This window comes from Taudactylus pleione, unplaced genomic scaffold (genome assembly GCF_031769625.1).
Source record: "Taudactylus pleione unplaced genomic scaffold, aTauple2 ptg000138l, whole genome shotgun sequence".
Taxonomy (NCBI): domain Eukaryota; kingdom Metazoa; phylum Chordata; class Amphibia; order Anura; family Myobatrachidae; genus Taudactylus; species Taudactylus pleione.
In genome coordinates, this window is record NW_028284540.1 from 4,770,889 (window position 1) to 4,783,805 (window position 12,917).

Genomic DNA, 12,917 nt, shown 5'->3' on the forward strand with positions numbered 1-12,917 from the left:
GGTATTCACAATTAATCCATCAAATGTCAGCAACAGAGATTTTAACAGGGAATTTTAGGCAGAAGCCCTATTTCAAATATTATCATTTATTCCAGTAAGTTATAGCACCTTATATAATGATAGAAATAGGTAATATTATTTTTGAGTGGAGTTACACTTTACATACAGTACTCATCATCCAGCAAGTCATACAATTGAATGAAATATATCTTGGGACCTACCTATAACCTTCCCCAACGTCAATGATTTTATTGCTTTGAAATAGACGTCTGATGAAAAATTATGTCGTTGTTTAATTATCTTGTCAATCTAAAATGAAAAATAGTATTTTGATTTTTTGAATGCAAGAATGAGACAAAGATACAACACATCAAACAATCAATGCCTACTTTTCTAATAAAAAACAAATCCTTCTACATAATTTGAAATCCACTGCAGAATATATTTTAAAGTAAATACTTTAAACATGAATACTTCTTATATCTTCTGTATTACTTACAGTCTCATAGTATCTTATAGTATGCTAATAACACATCTGTGGAAGGCATGACATGATCATTTCGGATCAGGGGCATAGCATGGGCGGACCTGGTGGAGCCCGTACCAGAGCCTACCGGGGGCACCATTTGGGGTCCATATTTTTGCTCTCCCTCATTGTTAACAGACCAAAGGGTAAGGGAAAACATAGTAGGTCAGTTCCCAATCAGAAGACTTCCTGTTGATATGGTTATGTGACTGCTGCAATCACATTACATGGAGGGCTGCTGGTGTTCCAGCTAAAGTAGGTTCTGACAACACTCCAGGAAAATCAGGTAATTAAATGTGGTGACTAATTTGGTGTGCAGTGCAGTCATGTTGATGTGCAAGGGCATGTTTGGTGTATTGTACGAAGCGCATGTTGATATGCAGATGGGGCACATGTTGTGCAGAAGGGAGACATGTTGGTGTGCAGGAGGAGGCATTATGTGGTGTAAAGGAGGGGACATGTGTGGTGTGAAATAAGGGTACATGTGTTGTCTGAAGAAGGGGGTCATGTTGGTGTGCAGGGAGGGCCATGTTTTTGTGCATGGCAGGGTGCAAGAAGGTTGTTCAAAATGTGTCATGTTGTGCTTTGAGAAGTCATGTTGTGCAGATGGGGTCATGTTGTGCAGGGGCGTCATGTTGTTCAGGGTGTTCAGGGTCAGGGTGTAATGTTTTTGTGGAGGGGTCATGTTGTTGTGCAGGGAAGGTTATGTTGTTCAGGGGGTGGTCAAATTCAAGTAGTGCAGTAGGTGGTCATGTTATTGAGCAGGGAGGGCGTGTTGTCGTGCATGGGAGAATATGTGAAAGGAAGCATGTTGATAAGCATGGGAGTGCATGTTGGGTGCATGCAGAAGAATATTTAATAAAAGCTGGTAACCACCATTATCACCCGCACTTGCTCCAGACGCCATGGGTCTATGACAAACCTCAGTTGAAGACAAGTTTTAACAAAACAAATTCAATTTATTTTTTATTGCTTATTATTATAGTATTGAAAATGTAAAAAGCTTATATATATATACATACACACAAATGTGAGGACCCCCTATGTAAGAAGAGATCAGGCGGCACTCAGCGGACTTCAAAGAAGCAAATCGTGGTTTATTCCAAACTCAATCAACATTTCAAGACCTCTGGGATCTTTTCAACAGGATATATATATATATTGTAACCTTAATGGCCATAATTACTGAGCCACTTTTTTACACTTTCACTTTATTTACTTATTTACATTATTATCTTTAATATCTTCCATAGTTAAAGATAGTTTGAAGTCGTTTAATAGCGCATAACCACTACGCCATGTTACTGAGCGATTGCACGATTACAGGAGGCAAACACAAATCACTGGCCCATGCTGCATTAGTAGCAGCTAGCATTTTAAAGGGATTTTGGGTGTGTTTTGTCATTAAGAGAAAAACTATGCAAAAAACAACCATTTCAAATAATCAGAATATAATAATTCTAATACACCATCATCACACACAACACCATATATAAATGTCTCTAACAAATGTACATCCCAATTGTTCAGATGTAAGCTGTTCCAATTATAATGAGCTGTCCCTGCAGTAAGGACTTGTCAGGGCTTCTGTCCGAATGTTGGCTGTTTGCCAATGGCTGGAGATTGATGAAGAATTTACCAGGTTCCAGAGGACACCACAGTATAGTAACAAAGGGAGAGGTACAGATGAAGCTAGTTATACCAAACTGATTTGAACAGTAGTTATTTTAGAACCGTTTGCGAAGCTGCATTTTCTTTTAATTCTCAAATTAAAACAGTTTAAATCAAGCAGAATTTTATTGTAAGCATTTTTAATTGTTCTCTATTTTAATTCTAGATAATCAGTACCACAGATGTCCAATTGTACATTAGTAACTGTTTCAGAGACCATCAGTCACTCCTACACTAAATTACATCGGTGACATTAAAACATCAAATATAGCTTTGTGTGATTGGCTGAAAGTTATTACAAGAAATATAGTACTGCTTTAATGGCCTCTTGTATTGTCTTTTCAAAACACAGGGACACATTTTTCTTTTTACACTACTAGAATAATGCTGATTATGCCTCTTCCATTACTAACATAATAAATGCCACTACTATTTTGGCAGGAAATGCCAAATAAATTATTTATTTTTAAAGACAAACTAAAATAATCAGTGTTTCCAAAAAGTAAGCATAAATACTGCATAGGCACTTTTTTATATACTGTACTATAATTTCAGAAAATGTTCTTTCAAATTGAAAGTAGTACTGCAGTTAAAATAATGAAATATATGGTAATGATTTAAACTCGTGCTCAAAAAAAATTAGAAAAACACAATATTACACAAAGTACATATTATTATCAATAATTAGTATCAATATATTTCCTGCAAGATAATTTAACTTGTTTTACTACCTGGATGGTGATCTCTTTTCCTTCCCTACGTATCTTCACGTGATGTACTCTTCGGTTGTCCAGTCTCTCTGAGTTGATTGTAAAAACATACTTTCTTTCTTTGCTAAGTTTATATATGACTTGTAAACTACCTACAAAACAGACAATTACCAGTTATCAATGGCTGAGCAATTTCACTTAACAATATGTAAAAACACATTCTGCCCTTAATTATTATTATATTTTATTTATATGGCACCATAAGGGTTCTGCAGCATCATACTTAGGGACAGTACAAACAGTAAAATTACATAATACAAGGGTGATCAAATAGTTCAGTAATAGACATGTTCACAACTGTACAGTAAGTACTGTATATACATAATTACAATCTGCAGATTATATAATTATAACTGTTGTTTAACAAAAAAAGTTAGAGCCCTGATCACAAGAGCTTACATTCTAGAGGAAATTACAAGGGGTTAATAACATTAACCAAGTTTTTGGTTGGATAGGCCAAGAAGTCCAATAAAGCTCTAATCATAATTCCTATCACCAATTCTGATTTAAACATTTTCATGAAGATATTTTTATTATTACCTTCATAAATAATATTATAAATAATGAATAGTTTGGATACATGTTTTTAAAGGATATCTAATAAAAAATAGTTTTACAAATTTGCATTAATACCAGGGAATATAGTGCACTCTGTGTAAACTGATTTCTTGCTTCTTTATGTCTAGTATATTTGTACTCGAATCAATAGGTAGCACCTACATGTTATATTTATGTATTCATTTTCTGTTCTATGTATAAGTTATATTTGTAGATTCCCTTTGATGTAAATTGTCATTTTTTTATTATTCTTGGTGCAGGATTTCTTCCTGTAACCAGTGGGATAAGGGCCTGCAATGACAGATGACCCGCAATGACTACACTTACTGGTAGTCTCTTTGTTTGGTTACCTAATTATAGGATATTTTATTATCTTTTATTTACAGCATGTGGCACCACAATGGTTCTGTAGTGTTGTAAACAGAATTAAGAACTAACAATATATGAAACTGACTGATACAGATTCACAATTGTATACTGTATGTATGTATATATATATAATTACAGTCTGCAAGTTACATAATTACACTGAGAGAAACAAAGGGGAGAGGACACTATTTGTGATAGCTTACATTCTGACCAATATGTTGTTAAAAAGTTTTAAACCTACCTCTCTCAGAATAATACGCAACTACTAACTTATACATTTATAATAATAATAGTTTACATAGTATAAACCACTTTAGACTGATCCACAGAGACTTATTATTGTTTGCTTATTAGTATATGTTGTTGAATAACAACACGACAACTTTGTTTCTCAATATATTTTAACACAAAAAAATCCTTTTCAAGAAACTGAAGTGTCTCTGGGTGAAGACATTAAAACCTGCAGAAATGCTCTGTATTCTGAGATATATTGCAAATTGAATTTTCTTATGAGTGCAATGCACATTTACAGGAACAAATCTTGTTTTCAATTATTGGGCTCCATAATTACATGTCTGCAGAGTGATTTATGTTCTCCTGTGATTTTCATGTGTGTAGATTAATAATTTAGGATAATAGTAAAAACATAACAATTATCTAGTTACTGAATTGTACTGAATTAGTTTCCCTTTCTTGTTGCAGTAAATAAATAGCTGATTGTCTCATTTGCAGACAGTATTAGTACATGGATATTTAAAATTCCAGATTAAAGTGACATATTTTGTGTTGTTTAGTGCTTTTAATTAATTTACTTCTGAGAAATTTGCATTTATTTCGTGGATAAGGTGGCCGTGCTCTGGAGATCTAATTATATTTTACAGTTGAGATTTGTAATTCCTTGTTGTTCTTGTTTTGTATTTGTTTAGGTATGTTTTATTTTCACTTAGCCTCTATGCGTATGTACCGTGCTTGTGAAATAGTTTCTAGTACTATGTGTTAAAAATAATTATGCATCATGTCATATATCAAACATGTACATGAATCTATAATAACAATCTGGAAATGTAATAGTAAAGAGTTTCACGAGCTTAAGAGATACTTTGTGCACCTTTCTCTACAGGATAGTTACTAAAGTATATGTATTCTATACTGCAATTGATTTATAAACATCAGCGTTTTATGTAAATCTTGAGGTATTGTTTCTCCTGTTTTACCTTTTAATTTGCTATTTGTATGCATTTAATATTATTAAATAACTTTTGCTAGAAAATGTGAGTTGGATTTATTCTAGCCAATTTATATATTTATATTATTAAATTTTTCCAGTGTTGGAGTATAGATGCTCTCTTGTTTAGTTTATAGTGGTACTTACTAATGTATTTAATATTACAGTTCACAATTATGACTTAGTCAGGCTTAGCAAACACGCAAGTATATTGCTCATCTGATGCGTCCACAAGATGCATTGTTCATGTGCAGATGCGATGGCACCAACTGTCATGTGTAGATTTACAACCTCCATTTATGCATGAATGCTATAGACACCAAAGGAACTGGAATAGTGGCCCTGGGTAGCAATTTCTATTATGTAACATAACAGAAAATAACAACATCGAATAACTTTTGAATATAATACTTCTGAGGAAGAGGAGTATTAATTTTAGGTTTGATGTGGTTCCAATTTTTGTCAGCAAATACTTCCTGTAAGTCAGGTAAATGGCTGTTAGGTTGATACTCATATAATAAACCTGCGCAAAGAAACTATTGTGATTAAAGAGATGAATGTGCAGCACTAAACTTAACAGTGGTTCTAAGAGCTGAAACATTGCTGTAATACGAAGACCAGAAGAAGATAGATATGAGAGTTCTCCCTAATAACTTTTCATACTGAATACTGTACATACATGTCTGATGAAATCTCCAGCTCACAAGTAGTTACAGTAGGTTAGAAATAACTAACTGAAATATGTGTTCAGCCATCAAAGCCTTTAGCAACTTCTCTCCCTCATACATGTCTGACCTCCTCGTGAGATATTCTCTCTCACCTTCTGAGATTTACTTCTGATCTGACCACCTCTCTGATTAACATTTTCAGACTTCTCTTATGCTGCTCCCCACTTATAGAGCTCTGTACTCAGCCTAACCAGACTCTACCCCAGCATTCAGTCTTTTAAACTCTCTGTCAAAATTCACATCTGCACTATAGCCTGCCCCTCCACACCTCTGGGTCTACAACAAGTTACTGTCCCAATGTCCACTCCAAAGTCAGAGCTAGCTCAAGAACAGTGTGACCAGGGCAATCACCCAAAGGCTCCCACACACAGGAGGACCCCTAAACATAGGAGACACTGAATAATATGTGAAGTGTGTTTGACTCGTATGTGGTGCTGGGTGTATTTACACATTATACTTTTTAATAACATTGCCAGCATATAATATTGACAATTTTATTGGTACAAATTATTTGCACTGGGGCCTCACAAACCTTAATCTAGCTCTTTTCAAAGCCAATTAGCTCTAATTATCTCTGCGCTGCACTATCCCTCTAAGCTGTAAGCTATCAAGAGCTGGACCCTCACTATATACTACGTACCCTCATACTCAGTCAATACCTCCATAAACCTCCAATGTACTAGTCCTGTTGTGTAGGATTGGTTATACCCACTGTCCAGCTCTGTGGATTTTTGATACAATAATCGTAGAGTATAAATATTTTTGTACCAGAGGATAGCAGAAAAGTTAATTAGAATTTACATATATAACAAATACTCAGTGATGTCTTGCAATGCTCCCACTCCCTATGTGTACACTTGATTTACTACTAGACATTATCATAAATACACCCTTGCACCCAGGGCTATAGAGAGCTGTTCAGGGCCCAGTTACTTTTGGGGGGGGTGTCCTAATGTAAGGTGATAAAATAGCATTTCGGTACAACGTGCTCCACAGGGGGTGAGGGGTGCCTCTCAGCCATGGAAAATTTGATGGAGGGGCCATCAATGTGATTGCTCCCTTCCACACAGCACAGCCAGAGGAGACTGCTGCTGCTTAGTGGCAGCAGCCACCCTGGACCCTCCGCAGCCTAGCACACAGCAGCAGTGTGCTCAGCTGGGGAGACACAGGCTGCTGCCGCTGTCAGGTAAGGAAGGTGAGTGAGTGTCCGAACCCTTGCTCCTGCCATGACCCTCCATCAGGCCCGGGCTCTGTTAATTAGTACCCAGTCCCTCTTTGTTCCCCTGCTTGCACCTACCTATAATAATACATGAAAATTATACTTGATAACAGATATACTTTCACTTACTTCCATCTCTGCCTAATCCGCAGATTTGTCAGAAACCCTGCACTGAACTTTGTCTATGTGAGACCTCCCTATTACAGCCCAGTTACAACTTTCCAGCTGTAAGTGTAGAAGCTGCTGAAAAGTGTATGACTCTGTATCACTTCTACCTGCAGGCGCTAAGCTCAGGAGCATGCACAGTGCCAAAACACGCAACATACCCTCCACCAAAAGGCATACATCCATGAGATACATTTTGTTCCCAGAATTCTGCACTCGGACTTTCTGCAACAGTTGTATTGCTTTATCCCACAGCACCTCAGGTCATCTAATTATCTTTCAACAGACTTACAGTATATAGAACTTTATATATAGTTACATTTTTATCAGACATTGTACATCTCTACATTTTTATTAAATGTTTTATCAACCACATTTGAAATGTACTACTACTACTACTACTACTACTACTACTACTACTACTACTACTACTACTAATAATAATAATAATAGTCTTCAGAAAAGCAGCAGTTACACTTTTTGAAAACATATCATAGCTACCAGCACATTCTTAATGAAATGTTGTACAGTACATACAGAGGTGTTTTTAGCTGTGTCTGAGCTCAGCTCCATTTACCCAGCAGTGAACTAATTGCAGACGAAGCGTAAACCAGATCATTGATCCATACACTGAATGTAGAGCAAGTGCATATTGACAATATTGAACAAAAAGACAATGGACAGAAAAATTAGTACATATTCCTCTGCTGTGACTCATGTTCTTCTGCTGTGACTCATGTTCTTCTGCTGTGACTCATGTTCCTCTGCTGTGACTCATGTTCTGTTAGAACTATCTGGGCATAATTTTAGTAATCTTACACCTCATTATAGTTTTACTACATGTGCCCGATGATATAGATGGATTCTATTACATATTCTCTGGCTCATTTTCTCAGATTTCACAGACTGCTACAATACAGTATGTCTCCTTTACAACTTTATTCTTCTATTCTTAAAATATATATATATGTTGGTGATCTAATAAGGAGTCACAGTGATAAGTGTGAGCGAAATCCCACAATCCATATTTAGGTATTTGTGATTTCTATGTACTGACCCTATTCCTGTTTCCGACCTAAGAAGAAGGTTGTCCCATCACAACATTTAGTGGCATTTTTAGATGTTGTCTTTTTGTTTTGTTTATTTAATTAGTTTTCCTTACCCTGACTTAGATTAGCAGCCACATCTGTGTTTCATAAGGATTTAGTATATATTTGGTCAACATTCATCATGTCAACATGCTTGGCATGTCGACATTGACCACATGGATATTTATCATGTCGACACTGGTAAAATTTGACATAATCAGAATGTCGACACAATGTTCCTGGTAGATTAGTGGTGACATGCCTGGTCCGGTGACTACAGTCCTGTCTTCCGTGTCCAGCGGTCAGATGATGGGAACTTTTGGCTGTTCCTGCATCGGTTCCGGCGATGAGTATCACTAACCCCTATACAACCCCCTTGTGCCTGATCCTAACATAGACAACTTCATAACTATGATTGTCAAAATTGTAAATGTTGACATTATGACTACACCCCTATCCTAAGCATCCTAATTAAACCCTTAGCACTCTTCTACCTGTGTCACACACCTTAAGTGTAGGGTGCAGAAAACTGGAGAATCATATAAAGGCAATACTATTCTCTCCAGTACCTAGTGGATTTTTTATCTCCAGATGCCCCAACATCTTCGTGGTACAACTTTTTCAATTTGATAATTATAGACATATAGCAGATGAAGTATAGATCAATTTATATGGACAATATAGGTTTTGCTTTTATATTTTGCTCTTAAATAGTAGGGCTGAAAAAAGGTTTGCACTATGATCAGTAAGCATCCTTTCAGTAATATGACACCATTAGGTGAGCAACTCAGCATTTGTTTTAAATAGAACTGCTTGGACAACCCAAGAAAAAGACAGTCCAATGGACTTTGCACACAGCAGATTAAAAAGAGTGCATTTCCTACTGTAGAACAAAAAAAAACCAAAAAACAAATTGCCAGAGCCTTGGATAATTGTAAACAAGATTTTTATTACCTAAATTATATTATGTATAAAAAGATAAAACACGCATGCATCAGATACCATGTTTGAGGATATTTATGTACAACAATTATTTTTAGAAGGCAATGAACAAATCTTATCTTTTTTTTCAAAGGAATCAAATTTATTTTCTGTATGAAATTTCATACCTTGGGCAATATAATCAAATTACCTCATCTCTAGAACAAAGTAATATATATTGAATAGCAGTATGAGTAACCAAACAATCTAATAACATAACATGTACAATTGGACTCTGGAGTTTATAAACTTGTCCCATTACTCACACATCTGGCTCCTACATTGACTCTAGGGGAATTTAAAGTTTGAAGCCACTAGTAACTAATTAATGCTTATTTTCTGTGCTGCAGCCTAAATTCCTCTTAGATTATACAGGCAAGTAAATTTATGAAAAACTGCAATCAGGTAGCAAATGCAACTCTGCTCATCCAATATACAATGCAGCCTAGTCTGATCAGTATACATTGTTACCCCTTCTAACCAGTATATATTGTACAGTAGCTCTCGGGCTGACAAGTATACAGTATAGCCTATTTGGATCAATATACAATGCAAAACCATCTGACCAGTAAAACACATACTCCCAATCTGACCAGTAGATAATGTGGCCTAGTCGCATTGGAATACAACACAGCCTCCTTTGACCAGTAAACAATGCAGCCCCTGATGCCCTACTGTTTTTTGAGTGTTATGTTCACTGCAGCAACGTTTATAAACCATGTTCTTATTCTGTATTGTCTTGTACTGTAAGTCGCTGTTCTACAAGTTTACTCATTTGTTAATGTACTTTGTGAGGCGCTGTGAAACCCTTGTGGCACCATATAAATAAAGGATGATGATAATAATAACAATAATAATAATAATAATAATATACAATGCCGACTAGACTCTGCACAACCTTACCAACTTATTCTTCAAATTGGTTGGTTCATGGATGTTAGTGCCAGTGGGCCAGTCATGATGCCAATTGGCTGTAATTGTGATTGGAAATATGTAAGTAGCCCATCAATTGGATGTCAGCATGAGAAGTATAGAAAGAAAGATGAAAATACTATGCTATATTATTATTTCCTTGGGCCCTAAATCACCTATTAAACCACAGGGCTCTGGTCAATGGAAATGCAGACTTAGTCACTGAAATTCTCCATTACATAAAACAGAGGGGCTCTATAATTTCTAGAACTATAAAAGCTCAGGTGATCCTAATGTATTGTGGATAAGAAAAATAAAACATGGTGAATCTGAGTGCTTGGTCATGAATTAATTCTTTATTCTTTACTTTAGAAACTATTCCAATAATCAGCAGCACATTTTAGGATATTCTGATATAGGCTAAGTATATTCTTTTTTGCACAATATTGTTCTTACAAGCTAGTAAACTGTGGAAATGTATTCATTCTGTGCTGCAACATCCAGCCAAGCAAAATCGCTTACAAAGACTCTGTCAGAACAAATTCTCAAGTAACGCAGCTGCTTTGCATACTTTGTGGTGCTAGAAGAAAGACTACATGTACAGTATATAACAAAATGCAAACAATTACATACTTTTATGATGAAAATGTGCTTATTATCATGTCTGTCTGCAACCCCTCAATATGTGTTATGACGTGGGATTGAAAATACTTGAATTACACTGTGTATAATTTCTCGGAATGATGATATATCTCTACTTCTGTTGTCAGCTTATTTAGTGTGGCTGATCATTAGTGGGTCTGACAGTATCTGTCAATATAATGATCAGAGGCAGAACACTACATCATTGGGTTACATAGAAAATTGGGAGGAGGCTATATGTGATACATCCTACATGTGGTCAGTGTGCCCAATCTGCTCTTCTGAGTAGGCATGTGCATCTTACATCAGTGTTTTACAAACCTCAATGTTCTGAGGTGGATTTTTGATGTGCTGTGGTGCTTTTGTCCATCAATGGTGAGAGGTCAATGTTTTCATGCCATCTGTGTTTTCCAATGTCTATGTCCTTCTTATCCCACCTTCCAACCCCCAGTCAGACCAACACTGTTGCAATACAACAACAACAAAATAACAGCAGCTGATGTTTTCATTCAAAAACATTGATGGACAAAACATAGTTGTTTAGTGGCCAATGCTGATACAGTACATCAATGGTCATGTATCAATAATAGCATTGATGTCCTGTCCTTACTTTTTTACTTGTTTTTATTTCACTGTGTTTAACCTGTGTTTATTTCCACCTGGAATGGTGGAAATAAACAATAAGGAAGCCAATCTGTGGCTGATAGATAGTGAGGCATGTTAGATAATGTCCTCACATACCTCTCTGGAGGCAGTTCCTTTAATAGTCATCACAAGTATATCTCCTGTGCCTGGTAGTAAAATATCTCTGCAGAATAGTTCCTTATAGTTACAAATGCGGTACCTGATGTGTGAGTGGCCACCCAAGAAGTATTAAAACTGGTCTGCAGATCTCCAGCTGAAGTTATGTGAATAAGGTGACTGATTGTCAGCGTCAGCAGACATGGGAAGAAATTTTACACCTACATGCAATAAGCCAATTGGACTATGTACCAACTAACATTTGTAAGACTAGTAAAAACAGAATTTGCAGTGCAATTGTCCTTGTTTTTTAATATTAATTTTAGAGATAACTATCATTTATTATAGGGTTGCAATGTAGCCAATGCTCACAAATAGAATTAGAAAAAAATGCTTCACAGAGATTGTCAGTATATGTACTTATCTTGCTTGAAGTTTTGGTTATAGAGTTTTTATTCATGTTACAGAATTCTCAGTTTTACACAAATGTTACCTGGTCCCTTGAAAAAGTAAAAGGTTACTTAACTATACTAAAAGTATAAATGTTCTTAGCTGGATTCCTCAATACAACCGAGCAGGTTATCTTTAACTATTGTTATTGAAGTCCTTTGTCTCATCTTATTTAACCCATAGACATATACTGTACTACATGTAATTTTTAAAAATCCTATATATGTCAATGAAGGGCCATTTTAGGGGTGCCAGAACACTTCAGATCCATGCCAAAATAAAAGATCATGCAGAATTATCCCTTTTGTTGGAATATCAGACATTAAGGATAATGCTAATGATGGTCTCGTTCTCCTCCTCACAATATCTCATGTCACCTTATTATTTATGGTACTAAAGCTCACACTCAGCTGTAGTTTTGTTTCCAAAATAGATTGAAGTGAAAGTTGCACTCTGCTGTGTTTTTTCCCCAGTCCAGATACAATGAATGCAAATTGCTGGAACATTTTGTTTAAATACTTACTGTGTGCAACAAAGTGACATAAATAGCGCGATTGAATCAATCATGTTGCATTGTAACAAAGTTATGAGGTTTAGCACAGACATCATTTCTCTGTTTAATAATAGCATCTATTATCTACAGTGGGTGCACAATCCTAAAAATCTAACTGTCATAAGTAATTCTACCCTACGTTTTATCTGCATATGATGAATTATGGTCAGTGATGTACATTTTTTATATAACATCCTTGCTGCTGTTAAAAATAACACAAATGTACTTTTAATATTTCTGAATTAGATACATATATACTGAAAGAGGTGAGGATGTCCATTGATAGTCATTATTGCTTTCAATATTTGAAATAATACCA

General features: G+C 35.7%; 1 protein-coding gene across 1 annotated transcript in view; it reads right to left on the minus strand.

The window, feature by feature from the left end:
• CNTNAP5 (contactin associated protein family member 5) overlaps positions 1-12,917 on the minus strand; it is a 621,635-nt gene that overhangs the window by 38,466 nt on the left and 570,252 nt on the right. Inside the window, exons 20-21 of the mRNA XM_088473678.1 lie at positions 2,929-3,059; positions 222-309 (exon numbers count right to left, since the gene is read on the minus strand). Coding sequence (XP_088329804.1) covers positions 222-309; positions 2,929-3,059 — 219 coding nt within the window. The remainder of the gene's footprint in view (positions 1-221; positions 310-2,928; positions 3,060-12,917) is intronic.